This window comes from Daphnia magna, linkage group LG5 (assembly GCF_020631705.1).
Source record: "Daphnia magna isolate NIES linkage group LG5, ASM2063170v1.1, whole genome shotgun sequence".
Classification (NCBI taxonomy): Eukaryota; Metazoa; Arthropoda; class Branchiopoda; order Diplostraca; family Daphniidae; genus Daphnia; species Daphnia magna.
The window spans coordinates 3,735,510-3,756,163 of NC_059186.1; the positions used below are offsets into that span (position 1 = coordinate 3,735,510).

The 20,654-nt window shown below is 37.3% G+C and overlaps 2 protein-coding genes and 1 pseudogene across 2 annotated transcripts; 2 read left to right on the plus strand and 1 right to left on the minus strand.

Moving 5' to 3' along the window:
• Window positions 1-8,490: 8,490 nt before the first annotated feature.
• Window positions 8,491-11,123, minus strand: LOC123472314 (annotated as a pseudogene).
• Window positions 11,124-14,346: 3,223 nt separating this feature from the next.
• Window positions 14,347-15,953, plus strand: LOC123472601. The gene is made up of 5 exons (XM_045174463.1): window positions 14,347-14,775; window positions 14,843-15,196; window positions 15,259-15,369; window positions 15,438-15,676; window positions 15,741-15,953. Exons 2-5 carry the CDS (start codon window positions 14,881-14,883, stop codon window positions 15,951-15,953), a joined length of 879 nt encoding a protein of 292 aa, XP_045030398.1. The 5' UTR covers window positions 14,347-14,775; window positions 14,843-14,880.
• An 86-nt stretch (window positions 15,954-16,039) lies between these two features.
• Window positions 16,040-17,996, plus strand: LOC123472367. Its single transcript, XM_045173766.1, has 7 exons — window positions 16,040-16,107; window positions 16,214-16,564; window positions 16,631-16,748; window positions 16,835-16,926; window positions 16,985-17,213; window positions 17,280-17,462; window positions 17,521-17,996. The coding sequence occupies exons 2-7, from the start codon at window positions 16,229-16,231 to the stop codon at window positions 17,955-17,957; spliced, it is 1,395 nt and encodes a 464-aa protein (XP_045029701.1). The 5' UTR covers window positions 16,040-16,107; window positions 16,214-16,228; the 3' UTR covers window positions 17,958-17,996.
• Window positions 17,997-20,654: the final 2,658 nt, after the last annotated feature.

The window sequence follows — 20,654 nt, forward strand, 5'->3', positions numbered from 1 at the left end:
CTTCATCAGCTTGGCTAAGAGTAGCACGACTGACAGTTGAAACTGGCGAATCACGTCGATCACAAAGGTAATGATTCACCTGTTGTGATGCTCCTCGGACATGAATTTCTATGCCTATAATATAAGTATAGGCATCTGTCATCGGCTTGTTAGCTTCCCATAATCGTTGATTGTACAAGAAATGGGCATTTCGCACTTGCTCCAAACGGCTATGGATTTGTGTCTTCAGGTGTTTTAATATGGAACGGCGACCATGGTTACTAATCAGCTGCTCTATCTCACGACACTGTTGCTCAAGGATAACGACTAATGTGTCTCGTTCGACACGTGCCACCTCAATTGCTCGAAGTCGTTCTTCTGGTGTAAGGGATATTTGACTTCTGGAATCTGATGATCCACTTTGACTGCCAACTCCAGTATCATTTCTGTTACGATGAACAGGAATACCAATATCTGGCATACTAGTTGTGCTGCCGTCACGTGTCCGTGGTTGAGCCATTTCACTAGGCAAATAAGTTTTCGGTAACTGAAAGTTTCCTCTGCGAATCACCACTGTATAATCGACGGCCCTGAGAAGGTATCGACGATACGAGACGGACGAAAAGGTAATTAACAATCGACGGCCCTGTAAAAGTATCGACGATTGAAATAGAAACGACGGACGAAGACTAAATTGACAATCGACGGCCCTGTAAAGGTATCGACAATTGAAAATAAGAAAGACGGGCGAAATTAAATTAACAATCGACGGGTCGTAAAGGTTTCGACGATTGAAAATTAGAGAGACGGGCGAAAACGGAACGAATAATCGATGGCCCTGTAAAGGTATCAACGATTGTGAATATGCACAATCGAAAATGAAATGAACAATCGACAGCCCTGTAAAGGTATCGACGATTGTAAATGTGCACAAACGAAAAACGAAATAAACAATCGACGGCCCTGTATAGGTATCGACGATTGTAAAGGCAAGAGACTGACGAAAACGAAATGAACGATCGACGGCCCTGTAAAGGTATCGACGATTGAAAAATATGACGGACGAAAATTAACAATCGACGGCCCTGTAAAGGTATCGACGATTGAAATATGCACAGACGAAAACGAAAGGATCAATCGACGGCCCTGAAAAGGTATCGACGATTGAGCATGATGTAGTGGACACCGAAAATAGGGTCGTTGCACCAAAAATAAATACGGTAAAAAAAATTATGGGTATACACAGTTTTTCATGCTGAGTCACGTGGTATATATTTTTTTTTAGTAGCTTCTAAGTAATTTAAATTATTATTTAAAGTTGAGATAAGCCCCTCCCCTTTCAAACCCGACCTTCCACCATGTTTGGTGGGTGGTCCTTCATTTGTGATCAAAGTGCAGACAAATTTCGTCTGAAATCACAAATTTTGGCCCTACTGCTGTGAAAATGGCTAATAGGGCTAACAAGTTGTTGGAAAGCTTTGAAAAAGCCAATAGTGAAAACCTTCCTGAAGTAAATATAATTTATTCAATAAATTTATCATTTCGAAACTTGAACATTTAATTTAAAAAAATAGAAATAGCTAAGGTAAACACATAAAGGAAGGAGAGCCTACCAAATTTGTGATTTCAGAAGACGAAAACGGGAACAACAGGTTGCGACTGTCCACCACAACGAAAACGAATCAGAGTGACCTCGTTGCCTCATCTCCCTCCGTCTTCGACTACGGCGGAAATGCAGAAAAAGGGTAAAACAAAAGAAAAGAGCTAACGTGAACATTTAGTTTTAGGTGTCAATGGGGTGGCGGAAGTGTAAGGGAGGGTAACCTATAGCAAAACCAAAGGGTATTAGTTTAGCCAAGGTCAGACAAGTTCAGACTTGTCTGCCCCTCGGCAATGACACGATCTTACACACACACACATACACGCACAGACATACAAAACGAAAATTAAATTACATTTATACCTAACGACTTCTGTCGTTAACAGAATCGTTTACTGTTACTGTGTTAAGCTTGCGGTTTTCCACACAGTAGCGCCAAGTGCCATCCTTTTTCTTGACTAAAACAACTGTGGAAGACCAAAGGCTATCAGAAGGTTCGATGACTCCTCGACGCAGCATTCCTTCCACTTGATTTTAAATAACAGCTCCTTCTTTCCAGGCACTCTTGTAAGGAAGTTTATGTATTGGGAGAGCATTAGCGGTATTAATGTTATGTTTGACTACTGAACAGTATCCCAAATCATCCTCGTTTAGCGCAAAGCAATGAATGAATAGCCTGAGGATGCCTTCTGTCTCTTTTTTCTCTTCTTTTGTTGGTTTTTCCCTAATTCCCCCTTTCGAGATTGTTCAACAATTCTTTTTTCTCTGCGTCTGTATCTTGTTCGTCCACTGAAGCATCTATTGTAAAAATTTCTTGACTTTCTTCCATCTCTTTAGCTTCGGCGTGTTTTTCAAGGATCCCCAATGTCACTCCTTTTTTTAGCCATACTGTTTTTGGAGATAGATTGGCCACTGGAATACTTTCCAAATCCATTTGTACGAGCGCGGGACCAGTAGACAGGCTTGTTGTCGCTAACAGTGAACCTGATGGTGTCACGATACACGAACCTCCAATTTTTCTGGAAATAATTGCTGGAATTCGCTTGACCGTGTATGCTGGTATTTCTTGACCATCTTTTGAAACTAGCTTTCTTGTGATTGTTCATCGTGGAGAGAAATGATTTATGCAAACGGCATAAATTCCCCATCGGAAATGATGACTCTTCTGATTCGTAGTCAATGGGGATAGTTCGAAATTGTTGTAGGAAATCATTTCCTAACAGTAGTTCAAAACCTGGCATTGGCATAACTATTGCGTTTCCTTTTATAATTTTTCCTCTGTGGGCTACTACTATATCTGCCGTACTCTGTGGTGACAGGGTTTGGCCGTTTACAAGACGAATCTTCGATCCACAAAGAGTTTTTTTTGAAAATTTCCGTTTTCTCTAGTAATTCGGGCGAAATTACTGTGACTGCAGCTCCTTTATCAATCGGTGCCATTGCAGTTACTTTCCCCACTTTACTGCTTCCTTGAATAATCTTGTAGGATTCAGGTTGAACACGTTTCTGGGTGGTCCGATTTTTCGTCCAACGTATCTGGAACTGCTAAATTGATGAAAAGATTTCCCTCTGAAGTCGTTCCTGTGGCTGAATCTTTTGCCGAACCCTTGTACTGTTCTGATTCCGGATTGTTGAAGAAGTTTCGAGCAATGTGTCCTGACTTATTGCAATAGAAACATTGCGGTTTTCCGTTTACAGGGTGACCTGTTGGTTTAAAAGGTCCCTTTGATTTCATTTGCTCATTTTTCTCTTTTGAAATTTGCTTCTCGCCAGTCTCTTGAATTAATTCACGCATTTTCTTCATAAAATCTGCTTGGTGGTCTGGATAGACCACAGAAAGGTTTGGCAACTGCTCGTGAGGCTTCTGCGACTTCGCTGTCCTATCTTTCAATCCTCATGTGTCTGACAAGAGTGATGCCTCTGTATAGGATTTCGCTAGCGCAAAAAATTCTTCGCATGTTTGGGCTTCAGCGGATAAAGTTTTCTGAAAAGCTTTGGTCAAAGTCTTCGAAAAAGATGTTCCAATCGGTGCGTTTCTGACATGTTCGGGTCGACCAGACTGCAAAGGTTTAAAATTTCGTAGTACTACCTAGTGATTGGCTCATCCACTCCTTCACTCCTTGGGTTCTACTTCTGAGCCTGGTCTCTTGAAGAAGACCGTAGTTATCTGGCATGAAATTCTTTCAAAAACACCGAACGTGGACCGGATACTGCAGGCGTAGCCGGGTTTCCTCCAGCAGCCGGTTGTGCTGCTGTGTCTTCCCAGTCATTTGTGATTCTTGCGCACCGGAACCAATTTCTGGCAGTATAATCCAAATACATACTGAAATCATTTCGTTTCTCAGCATTGTTCCAACCGTTGTGGGTAGAGATCATTTCGTAGCGCTCTAACCATTGACGAGCGTCTCCCGTTGGGCTACCCCTAAAAATAAGTGGGCTTATGAATTTTCTGACAGCTGCCATAGCTGCGCCTTGAAGTTGCTGCTGATGTCTTGGAGGTTGAAAAAGGTGTTGAACTATCACAGGAACAACATGATGCGTGTGCTGACTTGAATCTGCTTCGGATTCAAATCCTGAATCTGATTGTTTATCAGGACTGCTGAAAAAAGTTCTGGATGAATCGTCTACTTGGATCGCAAGGAAAACTAGGTAAGCGTGGATTTGGCTTTTTCTGCATCGTCTACAACCTAGAGCAGCACAACGTTCGTTAGCAACGGGTAACAAAAATTTCGTTAGCAAACATTTGAAATTATACCAACATTGGATTTGTACGTGGATATATATATCGTTTAAACTTGGGTTTTGACTTTGGGGTACTATTGGCATTTTGATATCGAACAGCATCAAAAATTCGAAATTGTATTGACATTGGATAAATATTGGGATATATACATCGTTGAAATTTGGGTTCTGGACATTGGATTATTATTAGCTAGTCAATATCAAACAACAGCAAAGGTTCGAAATTGTATCGACATTGGTTTAGTATCGGGATACATGCATCGTTAAAACTCAACTTTCTAAGGATGGCCCAGGATGGAAATGAGTTGATTTTTTAAAAACCACATTCCAATATTTTTCCAACCATGGACCAATCTCATGTAACTTATAACGCATTTACGACGTGAACCGACCTAAATTCCACATCGGATTAAGAATGGTCAGTGTTGTTTCCTACCCGGGTTGAGCGTATTTGCCTTTAGTTTAAGTTTCCAGATCGACTCGCGTGGAACGAATAACGTTTTAGTTGTGTGGAGAAAAGGAATCCTCACGTTTAAGAGATGGTTGTGTAGGCGGGCTGCATCCTATGAAAACGCTTATAGCCTTGCTTCGAAACAGTTACAAGTTCCACCTGCCAAACAGCCTTATAGGTCCACTAGAACCCATTCCAACAAAGGATACGCAAGCGGATCCAGCGGCTGATTGAAATTTGGAAGACCTTTTGTTTTCAATGTTACGGTCGCATCAGTTGGAAGCCTTTGGAGTCTTCAAGCAGCTGACTACAAAAGACCGATTGTAGATCTATCGGAGACTGTGCTTCATCTGTTTAAACACTGACGCATATGCGTCACGTGACTGCAAGTTTGAGAAAACATGTAGTTTCTTGGGATTATTCCGACGAAATTTCGAGTCAAACGTTCAACAATAGAGACGAATCTAGGTGATTTGCAACATATGCTCACCGACTTAAGACATACCTTTGTCTTCATTTTTTCAAAGTAACAGACAAAGCATTGTCTTAAGATTCGGCTTTTTTAAATACGATATTATTCCTTCCGCTAGTGATTGGTAGCTGTATTTAAAGTTGACTTATTCATATTTTTGTCATTATATGTTAAGTTTAATTTTTTTTTGCCGGCCTTACCAAGAGGTCTGATTCTTTCTTTTGTTTAGACAAAGCATTGTCTTAAGATTTGTCTGTTTTAAATACGATATTATTCCTCCCGCTAGTGATTGTTAGCTGTATTTAAAGTTGACTTATTCATATTTTTGTCATTATATGTTAAGTTTAATTTTTTTTTGCCGGCCTTACCAAGAGGGCTGATTCTTTCTTTTGTTTAGACAAAGCATTGTCTTAAGATTTGTCTGTTTTAAATACGATATTATTCCTTCCGCTAGTGATTGGTAGCTGTATTTAAAGTTGTCTTATTCATATTTTTGTCATTATATGTTAAGTTTAATTTTTTTTGCCGGCCTTACCAAGAGGGCTGATTCTTTCTTTTCTTAAGACAAAGCATTGTCTTAAGATTTGTCTGTTTTAAATACGATATTATTCCTCGCGCTAGTGATTGGTAGCTGTATTTCAAGTTTAATTTGTCATGTTTTTGTCATTATATGTTAAGTCTAAGGTTTTTCGGCCTTACCAAGAGGGCTTATTCTCTCTTTTTTTTTAAGACAAAGCATTGTCTTAAGATTAGCCTGTTTTAAAAACGATATTATACCTTGCGCTAGTAATTGGTAGCTGTATATAAAGTTAACTAATTCATGTTTTTGTCATTATATGTTAAGTTGAATGTTTTTTCGGCCTTACCATGAGTGCTGCTCCTGTTTGTTTTTTCTTCAGACATAGCCAAGTCTTAAGTTTTTTTCAATAGTTATTTAAAATTAAATATAAAATTATTTAGAAAATTTCAAATTAAATTTTACAATGCATAATTTTAAATAATTTGTGATTACAATTAATTTTTGAATGAATAATTGTTAATAATTTAATTTAATTTCATCATTTCATCATTTCATCATGAGAGTTTCCAATGGATAATTGTTTATTGTTTTTTTTTAATAATTATTGGTTAAAGAATAATTGATAATAATTTGTTAATAGAAACGAAGCGAGCCTTAGATATGTTGTTTTTCTTAATAGAGGAAGTGACTGACGTGTACCCCTTTGGTTTCGGGGGGTTTAACGCACTCCTTTTGAATCCGCCAAGTTTCCCTCTAGTTCGTGTTTCTCTTTAGTAATTCGCATAGGGAAAAGAGGGTGTCGCAAACAAATATTCGCGAAACCTTTCCAGTTAACAGAATACAACTTGGAATAATGTAATGTGAAATATAATTGAACAAGCTTTATTTTAGTATAAATTTTTGTGACGTATTTAAAAGGAAATCTGTTAAATTTTTATGTTTCCCCTTTTGTTTACTGTTTTGGTTACCAAATCCAAAGAGAATCGGCCCAAGGGAAGAAAAGTGAGGAAAGGAAAGTATTAAAAAAAGGGTAACCATTCTTCTCCCTCTTCTTTCCTCAGGCCGATTACCTGTGGAATCCACAGGTATCCACAGGTTTGATTCAGTCTCTACAACCATAAAAATTACTGAGAAAATTAAAAATTTGAAGGATTTTCATTTAAATACGTCACAACAATTTATACTAAAAAAACTTGTTCAATTACCTTTCACATTACATTATTTCAAGTCCCTTCCTCTATTAAAAACGTTGTTTTAATTTATTTTAAAATTTATGAACTAAATTGTTTGTCAAAAAAATAAAATGTATTGTAATATATATATATTGTGAAGGTTAAGTTATAAATATTGGAAACTGCAATTAACGTAGGACTATGAACTAAAAACGATCAAGACAAAGCTATGTCTTAAGTTGGTGAGCATACGTTGGTTTTCCATTTGGTGGTTGCACCAAACTGGGAGAAAGACCTATCCAAGATGGCAACCTCGAACCACTCTTTAGAACTGATCGAAAACCATGTGTTTGTTCATAACACATTGCTATTTCTTAAGTAAATAAGACAAGCTCCGTATCAATACATTCTAACTTAACTACCCAGCAATCTTTTTCATGACCGTCAACGTATATTAAGTTAGAATGTATTGATACGGAGCTTGTCTTATTTACTTAAGAAATAGCAATGTGTTATGAACAAACACATGGTTTTCGATCAGTTCTAAAGAGTGGTTCGAGGTTGCCATCTTGGATAGGTCTTTCTCCCAGTTTGGTGCAACCACCAAATGGAAAACATTGACGTTGTCCATAATAAAAGTGTAGGAATGGAAAGACAAAGGGAAAGTGAAAAAAAGAGAGACCAACCCCTTTCTTCCCCACTCTATTCTTCCCTTCCTTTACTGTCCTTCCATTCGTACCCTTTTGTTATGGACAATGTAATGCTTTTTGGATGTGGTTGCACCAAACTGGGTGAAAGACCTATCCTAGATGGCAACCTCGAACTAGGGCTGTGGTACGGACGTTTTTTGGCGGTTTTTTAATGGTTTTTTTAGATGGGGTTTTCTTCTTCCGCGGGTCGGAGAGGGTTGGGCCAACTGAGTAAATGGGTTCGGCCCGGGCCAATGGGTCAATAAATTTTTACCGGCCGGGTAACGGCCCGGGTAAAAAATCGGGTCAAACACACTTTTTTTTTACAAACTTTAAAAAATTCCCTAATTTTCTTAATTATCTTCTTCTTCCAACATTGACACGACAATTATGTCTTCTGAACACGAACGCCCTTTTCTACCACTTATCCTACTTTTCATGCAACGAAATTCTCGTAGAGCATTTGGCGGCAATATTTTTAGGTCTTTCTTGAGGCCGCAGGCATAGTGAATAACGAGCTTCTCTATGTGACTACTAGATGGCGCCACCGCTCGGGTTGGCCCGCGAACCCGGCGGTTCAACCCCTCGCCCGGTCCGTACAAAATATTCCTCGGTGGGTCGAGTTGGGTTTTTTTTCTTCAGCCCGGGCTGTGGCCCGGGTTTTCCGGCCCCTTACCTCGAACCACTCTATATATTTAAAAGGTGGTATGTTCATTTTTTAACTGTAATTTAAATTAAGGAAATAAAGAAGTGGTTTTCGACTATCATAGCGCAACAAATAAAAAAACGTTTCGATGCTTGGTAATTAACGCTTTTATATTATTACACTTCCATTGAAATACAAATCAGCGTATTGGAGAACAAATCAGACGAACTTCTGTTCTATAATTTTTTTCCTGCTGGGACCTTTCCTCGTCCTTTCGGTCTTCCAGGCAACCTTCCATTTCCTCTTGTTCCTCTTGTTTTTCCCTGTGTTTGGAAAGGCGCAGATAAACGTCTGACCTTTACGCATGGCTCAATTGCTAATTTGGTGTCTTTATTAAAAACGAGATATTTTATAAGAGAAGCAGCCGCAGTACCCGCCGTACCATCTGCCACCCGCTTCAATGTCGTTTGCGGAGGAATTCCAGAGTTGCTTGGCCCAAATATTTCCCCTTCTGATTGTACCGTAGAGAAGTAAATACTAAAATAATCAGAATTTTAGTTGAAAGAAGACTGATATAAATTATACCTTCGCGGTGTTGATAATTGGGAGACGAAGACCTTGTGCTGGACGGTGAAAGAGGAGCGGAGGAAAGAGGTGATCAATTATTTCTCTCATTTTGCAATGTCAGCAAACTGTCCACATCTGTACACACCATTGAAAAATCAATAATTTAAACACAACCTGAGTGGAAATAATATTATCTTTGTTGTTACCTTCGTGGCAATTTGGTGAAGGATATTGCTTTGCATTTTTCGACGGAGGAGTATATTTTGTACTACACTTCACCTGTTTCTCCATTTTGTTGTTTTCTTCTTCTTCTTCTTCTTCTTCTTCTTCTTCTTGATCTTTTTTTTCTTCTTCTTCTTTTTCTTGATCTTCTTCTTTTTCTTGATCTTCTTCTTTTTCTTGATCTTTTTCTTCTTCTTGATCTTCTTCTTCTTCTTGATCTTCTTCTTCTCCTTTTTCTTCTTCTTCTTCTTCTCCTGCTCTCTCTTTAGATGATTTCATTTTATTGTTTCCTGTCCTTTAATCTTTTTTCTCTTTCGACTTTTTCTTTTTTCCTTTAAAATTTTAAAAATTTTTTAAGCACTTATAATTGCAAAATTTATTAGCATAATGCTTTTTCTACCTCTTTCAATGGAGTTTTTCTGCTCATGATTCTCGAGGAGTACTGATTCATTTTCATGTTCGATAGTTTTCTTCTTTGCTAAATTATATTATGAATGTTAGCACAGGTATAGAAGTAACTAGAAAACATGAAAACCTGTTCTATTTCTTTTGCTGGCTCCTTTTTCAATGAAGTTTCTCTGCTTTGGATTGTCATGAAGTAGTGATTCATTGTCTTGGTCGATTACTTTCTTCAGTCCTAAATTAGAATACAAATGTTAACACAGCTATAAAAATTTGTAGGAAACAAGAAATACCTCTTCTCTCTCTCTTGCTGGCTCTTTCTTGCCATATGCCCTTTTCTTCACACAACTTCTGTCTTTTCTCTGAAAAACATAATTTTAATTTAAAAACAATTTCTAATTTGAATACACTAGCAAAAAAGCAACCTTGTTTTTTGTTCCAATGTCGAACCCAAAGTTGATCTATAAGAATGCCATCTTCTGATTGGGCAAACTGAATTCCCCCACCACTGGCTAAAACATATTTGGTATGTTGGGTTCCGTTGGGATAACGAATTAAACATACAACTGAAGCATTGAAGTTCTCAGCCATTTCATCTATTTTGGTGTAGATACTCTTGTGGCAGTGGGACTTCCTCCTGTCAAGGTTGTTTTGTTCGTGGTTACCCAAAGAATTCCAATAGTTTTGCCATTCGATAGTTTTCCATGGTTTATTTCGATTAGGTACTTCCTTTTTTCCTTTAAAGGATTCCTGTAATAATATAACATAATTATTTTAAGTAGGCATACGTAACCAAATTAATGACAAATAAATTACTTTGAACTGAGAAATTCTGATTCGATCTTCTTTGTTCTTCTGTTTAATTTGTCTCCCCATTATATTTTTCATGTGTTGTAATTCTTTTTTCCTTTGTGCCATGGCTTCATTTAGCCTCTTTTCAGCTAGATCTGTTTCATCGTGAACAATTTCAGAATTGCTGAGTGAATGTGAATCTTCCATGTTTGACTGTGAATGCCAAAAAAATCTGCATATGAATCAAACATAAACAGTCAGTAAAAGTTACGAAATGATACAAAAACTGTATGTGTGTACTTACAGCTTGTTCAACGAGTTGCAGTCAAGAACTATGACAGGATCAATGTACTTTGTTCTGTGAGTAAATTTTCAAGAAGTGCAAGTCATATGACACAGATTATTGGCCCATCAGACATTACATTGAATAGGTAATGTAAAAGGTAGTATTTCAGCTCTGCAATGAGTAATCAGGAGTATTATTATTAGCTTTGTTTAAACTATGATGTAATGGGTTGTATGCATCAATATATAACTGGTCAGAATTTCTTTACTTTGTTATTTGATAAATGAAATATCATAATTAATATTTAATATCAGATGTGGTAAAATAACAAAAATTGGACTGGATAACCAGCTCCCCAACACGTCACATCAGTATTCAGAAAAAATGTCAAATTAAACAAAAGATGTGGCACAATAAAAAAATGGGACTGGATAACCAGCTCTACCCCAAAAATAACATTCGGTTCAATAAAAATAAATGAGACCGGATTACCTTCTTTAATGTAACGCATATTATTTAACACAAACGAAAAAGCCACGCGACTGCTTAAGCAAAAAAAAGTGTAGCAGACAACTTTCCACATTTCTGTCACTAGGGGGCACAATGTAAGTTCGGGGTCGCTTAATTTTCCCTCCGCTAGATGTCAGCATAGCTTGACAAAGTAGCTTGAAAAAATAGCGCCGGAAAATAGATAGGTGCCGGGTTGAGGTTGAGGGTTCAGGTGCTGGGTTGAGGTTGAGGGTTCAGGTGCTGGGTTCAGGTGCTACTTATGGCACTAAAAACGTGCCATAGGCGACTGGTCACACGAGTAACGCGAGTCCGTTTTTTCAGCGCTTATCGCTGGTCCGTCCGCTATTTTTTGCGGCTCATTATAAGCGAAAAAAAAAATCCATTGAAATTTGTTGCGCTACATCTAACGCTATCTAAGCGCGCGTGGCACTAGCGATTTGTTTGCGATAAAGTAGCACGCGATGCGCTATATTTAGCGCAATATTCGTATTTCATTGTATTATTTACGAAACGCGCAAGCGGTTCGTTAATTTTAAAAAAATCGACGAATAAAATGTTGCGAAAGGGAAAACGATTGCGGCCAATGGACGAGAAGAGCGTGCCTGTACATGATATAAGCGCTTGTCGCGAGTCCGTTGGCTAAATTATTAGCGCTAATCATCGCCCTTCCACTGTTTTATACGGCTCGCTGCTCGCGGCCAAACATTTTAAATTGTTAGCGTTAGATCTAGCGTTCTCTATGCGCGCATTTCGCTAATAATTAACTTAAGATTAACTTGCGCGAAATGCGTAAAATTTAGCACATTGAATTTCATTACATAATTTACAAACACAAATAAGCAGCAAAAATAAATATGTAGCGCGAAAAATAATTAAGTCAAATATTACGCGCTAGATCTAGCGTTGTGTAAGCGCGTATGGCACTAGTGATTTACCTGTGATAAACTACGAGGCGCTAAATTTAGCGCAATACCTTTTATAATATATACGCAAAAATAATAAGGTAAAATATTTTTCACTAGAACAAGCTTTACTAAGAGCGCAGGAGGGTGCTAATCATTAAGTTGCGCACGATAGTATCAATTGAGCGCAATTTATTTCATGGTATAATTTACGAAACGCGCAAGCCCTAAAATAAAAATTTAGCCCTTATTAAAGCGTATTGTTTTAAATTTAATTAACCGGGCGCATATCTAGCAAATATTTGGCTTAATATTATTGCGCTAGTTTTTCACCGTTTAATTCCGGGCTGGTCGGACTGCCCCTTGTCGACGACACCCAGAGTAGCTGATCGTTAGCGACCCGTCGTTCCTTTATAGCCGTATGCCCTTGCTGTCCAATAAATTGAAGATGGCCCACCTCCAACACCGGCAGCGGCTACTGGCTCGCACCACATAGACGGAACATTTGAAAAACTCAGCGGCCACCGCTCGCAGCCATTTGCTATTGAGAGCGAAAAGAAGGCGCTTCCCAGTTCCCAGATACATCTGGCTAAAAAAATATCCGCAAACCATGCTAAGTCACCTGAGTTTTTGATATTTTTCACCTCGTTGGCGCTGGCCAACAGCGGCTACTCCAGCTCGAACCGCTTCCGGTGTTGAAGGTGGGTCATCTTCAATTTATTTATTGAGCAGCGAAGGCATATATGCGTCCGTAAATAGGAAAAGCCGTCAAAGATGGGCCGCTGTTCATATGGGACAGATCAATCGCCAACAAATTCATCAGTTTATATTCTGGGTGTCGTCGACAAGGGGCAGTCCGGCCAGCCCGGAATTAAACGGCAAAATATAAACGCAATTTATTTCAGCCGAGAATTTTCCTTCAATCAAATTTTATGTGATGCGCATTATTCAGCGCTAAACATTTATTTTAGCGCTTGCGCGTTTCGTAAGTCATATGATAGAAAAAATTGGCCTAAAATCAACGCATCGTAGTCGAGTGATCTATAGATCACTAACGTCATACGGGCAACGATATCGCTATATCCAACGCAAACCATTTGACATTTTTCGCCAAACGAGCCGCCTAAACATTGGCCAAGCGACGATTAGCGCTAAGATAGAGAACGGACTCGATAGCGACTAGCGCTAATATAATAGACGGACGCGCGCAACTAGTCAAGTGGCCGCAATTGTTTTTTTGTCGCAACTCGTTAAATAACCGAAGCGCTGGCACGTTTTATAAATAATGCGATGAAGTGAATTGCGCTAAATATAGCGCTTCGCGCGCAAGTTTATCAAAACTACATCACTAGCGCCATGCGCGCTTAGATAGCGCTAGATCTAGCGTGAAACATTTAATATAATTATTTTTCGTGCGAGCCGCTAAAAACAACGGGCGATCGACAACGCAAAAATAACGCAAGGCGCCGCGATAAGTGCCGAAATAACGAAAGGGCACGCCCTACTCGCCCAACTAGTCGCCGCAATTGTTGGTTTACTTTGCACGTCCGTTTAATTAAATTTAGTGCAATGCGTGATATGTAGCGTTAAATATTGATTTTAGCGCTTGTTCTTTTCGTAAATTATATGATGGAATGAATTGCGCTAAATTGATCCTTTTTTGCGCCATTTAATAAAAAGTGCCCTGCGCTCTTAGTAGAGCTTTTAGTGCGAAATATTTAACCTCATTATTTTCGCGTAGATACCCAACTGTTACTGCCGACGGGCTGCACTAAGCGATCAAATAGCGGACGGCGCGCGCTATTCGTCCAACCAGTCGCCGCAATGGTTTTTTTTGTGTCTCAGTGATGTTATTTGTCTACGCATACGGCGTTTTGGCAGGCGATTTCCGTCGGTGAGCTGGTGTAGAATTTGCCGTTGCATTCAGACCCTACGTTTTGATCGTCTTCGCAATCGTAATGACGTGGGCCACGTCTGGTTGTGGTGAATGCTGTGGTCGTTGCCACATTCAGCTTCCCGTTCGTAATATGTTGCTCTACATTTGCCGGGATTTGTAGGAACCGGGCGAGAACGTCCTCGCTTCGTTTGAGATGATAGGGCTCAGCCGCTCAGCACTTATCCCTAGCCATCTAGGGGGAGAGTGAATGTGGCTATGTTTTGGACCGCTAGGTGGCTATCCGTTTGAATAACTTTCATGGGTTTTATGTAAAAAAGGGGGGAAATGCAAAATAATATTAAAGAATAATTCTAATTATTTCGGTTGATTTATTTTGCAATTAAAAGGTAGCATTTTTCATTAAATTAAAAAAAGATCACAGCAAAAAAGAAAGCATAGCAACGGTGTTAAGCAGACGACGATAGCAGACTAAGGTTGGATTGACGAAAAAAGTATCTGTATTTCGCTGCTACAAACGGCGCACCAATGCACCATACATTTTTACGTAATTTGTCATGGCAGAAGTAAGTTCATTGAGTGAGTCGGAAAATTATGTGGAAAGTGATTTCGAAACCTCATCAACAGAAGAGAAAAAGAAGAAAAATGTTTATCCCAAGAGGAAAAGAAAGTATCATCATTTATCCGAGCATTTTTCCAAGTCGAAGAACAATGTAAAAGTAAAGTCTAGTTCCACTGCTGGAAAAACTTTTACTTATCTTGGAAAAACTAGGAAGAAAAAAAAAATTCAACTCTTAGTGGTGATTCCCTTCAACATTCTTCGCAATCCGTACAACTGCCACAAACTGTTTCATCATTCACTACCCATCATTCAGCACATGACATAGCGACTGATGAATTCCCATCAGCTATCAGCCTTGAAGATCTTGGTTACTATGAAAATCCAGTACAATTTTATTTTGGTTATATAAATAAAGTGAAATTGTATCTTTGCAGATAAGCTAAGAAGAGAAGTGAAAAACGACTTAGAAAGCATGCAGGTAAGACAACATCGAACATGGCAAGAACGACAAACATTTGGTGCATGGGGACAGCATGCTAGAAGAAGAATTTTTACAGAATATGTATCAAGACAGCCACTATTTCATTCAAAATGTGACCAGTGTCATGGTGATTTGAACTTCTACGCTGTGAGATGTATGACCTGCAAAAGACACCTTTGCCATCAATGTGATGCAAACACACACTCCAGCATGCCATTTCATCGAAGACTATTGTGTTCTTGCGAAACCCTGGAAACATTACAGCCCCATCATTTTATCGATGAAGAAGGAAACATTATAACAAAAGGTATCTGTCTAAAAATAAAAATTCAGACACACGTGTTTCTCAACTATTATGCTCTTTTACAGATGTTTGTTTACCATGCTTTGTGCCTCTTAAATGCTGTGATGTAAACTGCCTTGGATCGATGTCGCTTACACCCAATCTCACAGAATCAATCGTGGTTGTCACTGAGCAAGGTAAAAATAACATTCAATGTAGACCGTATTCTAAAGACTATCTAATAATTTAAAAAATAATTGGACAGGTCGGTTTCTGTTAAAGGGAACTAATTTTGTTTGTGATAGTTGCCATACTGTTAGGAAAGCCACTATCGACGACTATATATTTTCTGGTTTTTTCCCTGCAAGTTTATCAGAGAAAGTTACATATCTTTTTTCAGAAGAGGCACTTCTATTAGGGTATCACATTTCCCACAAGTGTCCAGGTTCTTCAAAGAACATGTACGCTCGCACTCTTGAAGACGTATCTAAAGAATATGGACGGGTACGTGACACAAAGCAGTACAATTTATTCAATTGTTATAATTATGATTTGGTTGATTTGGAAGAATGGACCGATTAACGTACCGTTATTTACTACTGCGGAAAGAGAGTGGGAAACCTGTCGCCACTATATTGACCAAGAAGTGCTGAAAAGAGACAAAACTCATTGCCCAAGTTGTGGGAAAGAACCTTTAGTCAGATCTTCTGACGCTATCGTAAAATTAAGGCGCTTAAGCTCGGCTGGAAAAGTGCACAATCCAGAAAACGAAAGAACGTAAGATGCGTGTACAAGAAAACACGACAAAGACTGGTCTTAAGTTTTATTATTTCAATAGAATGGAACAGCCACAGGCGAGGTTTGGAAACTTAGTTATCAAATCCGATACAGAAATTGAAAATTTCCGTCAAAGGATTTACAACAAAGTTTCTACTGTACGCAATTACATTTCATTTGAAACTACTAGATTTGACATGCTGGACTACGATATGATTAATCATAATTTTATAGTATTTTTAATTCCCATATCTTATTTTGTAGACAAAAAAGAAACAGATGTGTGGGGGATCGGCTTTTAAGGCCGCAAGAGAAGACTCCAATGAACAAAAGAAGTATGACGAGACTGGGCTCGTCGTTAGCTCTTGCAAGCACTGCGTTGTACCATACGCAATCAACATGTTTAAAGGTGAATCGTGGACCCATACTGCATTTATGCACAACGAAGCCATGAAAAGTAACGCCAAATTCTTCTGCTACGACGTGGTATTCCAATACTGGAAATGGATGAAAACAAAAGTGGCTCGTCATTTTCCTGAATACCGTAATCTAACAAGTGAAATGACAGGAATCTTGCCTATCATGCATAAGAATGCACATCAATTGCCATGCAAGGTATTATATCAATAAATTATGAAGCAAAGTCTTCTCTCAAGCTTGAAATATATATGTACAAAACAGATTTTATGGAATCCCCGCTGGACAACTGGAATGGGCTTAACTGGAGGAGAAGAGCACGAGCAAGTTTTCTCCAAATTGTATCTATATGCTTATGTGCTAAAGCATATGGCCAAACATAGTAATAGAGCTTCTTACTGTATTTATTAGCAAACATTGTTGCATTGTTAACTATTAATTCAACGATTTTACTCTTACTTCATTTAGACAGAAACGATTTTTTAACATTAGCTATTCTTTATTGGAACTGGGGTAAAATTGAAAATATGCATTTCCTTCTACGCAAAAAGCTAGAAAAAGTAAACAACTTTGCAATACAGGTTGAATAATTATTTGAAAATAACGAAAATTTCTTAGGCAAGAAAGGAAATCAAACAAGGCACTCCAAAACTCGAGAAATTGTTGGAAACCCATAACCTCGTATATAATGATCTTCCACTGATTCACAAGGAGCTGGAGACAAAAGCTAAGGCAATTCTTGACCAAAGAAAAACCAAAAAGACTACAGTTGATACACTGAGAAGAATGCTGGAGGGCTTACATGCTCATTTAAAGACTACTTCCATTTCTATCTCTAAAGAAGCAGGTATATTACAAAAAATAAATTGAGACCGCATTACTTACTCAGAGTATCGAACTTGTACTAAAAGAGAAAATTCGAAGAGTCGCACTAAATTAAGGCGGGTTTTGACGGAAACTAAACGAAAGGCTTTGGAAACGATTGAATTAATTAATTCTAAGGATACAACGCTTCCAATTTCTTACGAGGATTTCAATGAAGGTGTCTTTCCTTGGGAAACAGTTCTGGATCGGGATGACACGCACTTTCCCACACGTAAAAATAAAAAAATTGTACTTTTTTAAGTAAAAACTTCATTTCGTCGTTTTTGCAGTTTCCCTTGCCGACAAATATAATATTGTTGATTGTTGGATGCTATTGAAAAGAGCAAGGGAGGAAATTACATTGAGTAAGAATGAAATGATAAACTACATGCGATTCCTCATTGATAAACGGTCATCACTACAACAACCAAGTCAAAAACATACCGGAGAAGACGAGAAATTTGCGAAAGGGAAATCCGTCATGAAAGTTTCTGAAGTTCATCATCTTAATTTAAAAATTCAAATGGTTCTAACAACATTTAATTTAAAGTGCAACCAGGATTTTTCAGATTTCGTATGTGAAACACAAACAAATCATTCTGAACCAGAATTTGAGTTTGACACATCTGATGAAGACAATTACGATTCTCTCTCAGAATCCGAATATTCTGATGAAGAAACAGAAAGCTCATCTAGCTATTCGGAAGATGATGAATCTGCAATATAATTTAGAATACAAATTGCATAATTCTTACTAAAAGTTATGAAAAATAAATGTTCGACTCTTTTAAAGAAATATTGTATTTAATAAAAGTAAGAGAACCTTTTCTCTGATCCGTCCCGTTGCAAAATTAAAATAATAACTAATTGTGGTGCTTGAGAGACGTCAACCGAACAAACGAATCGAAACACCAAGGTAATTCTTCTGAAAAGGCTTTGTCTGAAATTTTTAAATTTCTTTTTTGGCTTTTAATATTAAACAATAAAGATCTTTTGACTAAAAAAGAAATAATTTGTGTTTTTCTTGATTAAATAAAACTTAAATTACAAAAAAAATAAGATTTTCCTTGTTTAGTTACATAATTTTTTCTACTTCGGTACTATTTAGAGTTAATTTAGATGCTTCCGATTGTGATTCCTTATGAAGATTGGCTTAGTTAATTAAAAAAATTCTTAGTTAGTAAAAATTAGCATAATCCCCAAAATTACATGGTAATAGCGCTTTCGTAAAAATAGATAAAATCTTAAGACGTTGCTTTGTCTGAAGTATTTTTTAAATGAAAGATTCTTGGATTTGAGAAGTTTTTAAAGAAATGCTAAGTTAAAAAGAAAAAAAATTCTCAAAATGTGCAACCCTCAACATATGCTCTGCGACTTAAGATAAGGCTGTGTCTGAAATTTTAAATGACACCCATACCATTAAAACAGAACATTTTTTAGAAAATTATGAAAGGGAATATAAACGTTTGGACGTTTATGCTGTGAATTGAAAAGGGATAAAATAAATGTATAACCCTCCCACCCTACTGAGACAAAAAGCTCTTATGGCGTTAGTCTACCTCTCCTGTTAGACCGTGTTTTGAACCATACTGCCCATACCGCCAAGTCGAGCAATGCTTCCGGAGCTCGCCGAAAGGATCAGCGCAGTCGAATTCGTCGTCTAGGGAGGGGGAGGGGAAAAAATGTCGACTGCTTGACTTCACAAATTTATAATCATAAATTATTTCAAATTAATATTTGTAAAATTCCTTGATGAAATTGATAAATACTTTTAAAATTTAATTTTAAATAACTATTGAAAAAAACTTAAGACTTGCCTATGTCTGAAGAAAAAACAAACAGGAGCAGCACTCATGGTAAGGCCGAAAAAACATTCAACTTAACATATAATGACAAAAACATGAATTAGTTAACTTTATATACAGCTACCAATCACTAGCGCAAGGTATAATATCGTTTTTAAAACAGGCTAATCTTAAGACAATGCTTTGTCTTAAAAAAAAGAGAGAATAAGCCCTCTTGGTAAGGCCGAAAAACCTTAGACTTAACATATAATGACAAAAACATGACAAATTAAACTTGAAATACAGCTACCAATCACTAGCGCGAGGAATAATATCGTATTTAAAACAGACAAATCTTAAGACAATGCTTTGTCTAAACAAAAGAAAGAATCAGCCCTCTTGGTAAGGCCGGCAAAAAAAATTAAACTTAACATATAATGACAAAAATATGAATAAGACAACTTTAAATACAGCTACCAATCACTAGCGGAAGGAATAATATCGTATTTAAAACAGACAAATCTTAAGACAATGCTTTGTCTAAACAAAAGAAAGAATCAGCCCTCTTGGTAAGGCCGGCAAAAAAAATTAATTTTAACATATAATGACAAAAATATGAATAAGTCAACTTTAAATACAGCTAACAATCACTAGCGGGAGGAATAATATCGTATTTAAAACAGACAAATCTTAAGACAATGCTTTGTCTAAACAAAAGAAAGAATCAGACCTCTTGGTAAGGCCGGCAAAAAAAAATTAAACTTAACATATAATGACAAAAATATGAATAAGTCAACTTTAAATACAGCTACCAATCACTAGCGGAAGGAATAATATCGTATTTAAAAAAGCCGAATCTTAAGACAATGCTTTGTCTGTTACTTTGAAAAAATGAAGACAAAGGTATGTCTTAAGTCGGTGAGCATATGTTGGTGATTTAATGCGTGTATATTATATGCGTATACACTGAGATATTATGAATTTATACTTCTACATGTAAACAGAATCCGCCTATTTAGAAATTAAAAATTACCCAATTTCAATTTAGGTAATGGCCCCCAAAACGGTGAAATAGGTAAAGGTTATTTTTTTACTATTTTTAGGTTAGTTTGGAAAAAAAAATCCGCATGCGACAGGACTTTAACCATTGAACTTTGTATTCGGAATCTCGTGCTTTACGGCTGCTTCACACTATACTTCATAAAATTAATTAACTTCTCTTGAAATACTTGTTAGTAAGATGCGTAGGGTGATTGACAATTTTCTGAAAAACTTTTAATTCATTTGGAAGAATATCATTTTAAAGCTAATTTTTACTTTTAGAGTGCTAATTATCCCACATAACATTAATTTTTTAAGTTAAATTGGCGTATTTATTCGAATATTTAGAAAACACGCAGATAAACAAAATCAACACCCGAAAAATTCTAAATATTTCGTTCTAAAATCCACAAATACCTTACATTAACGAACTGATATGTAGTTAAAACTACTTACTTTAGGTAACATATTATGAAATACTAAATAGGCATATAAGGTTTCCTAAAAATAGGTAGCTGTATATTAATTTAGGTAGTGCTCCTTGAAATAAATACATATTTTCAAAAAGAGGTAGTTTTAATTACCGAAATTTGTGAAAA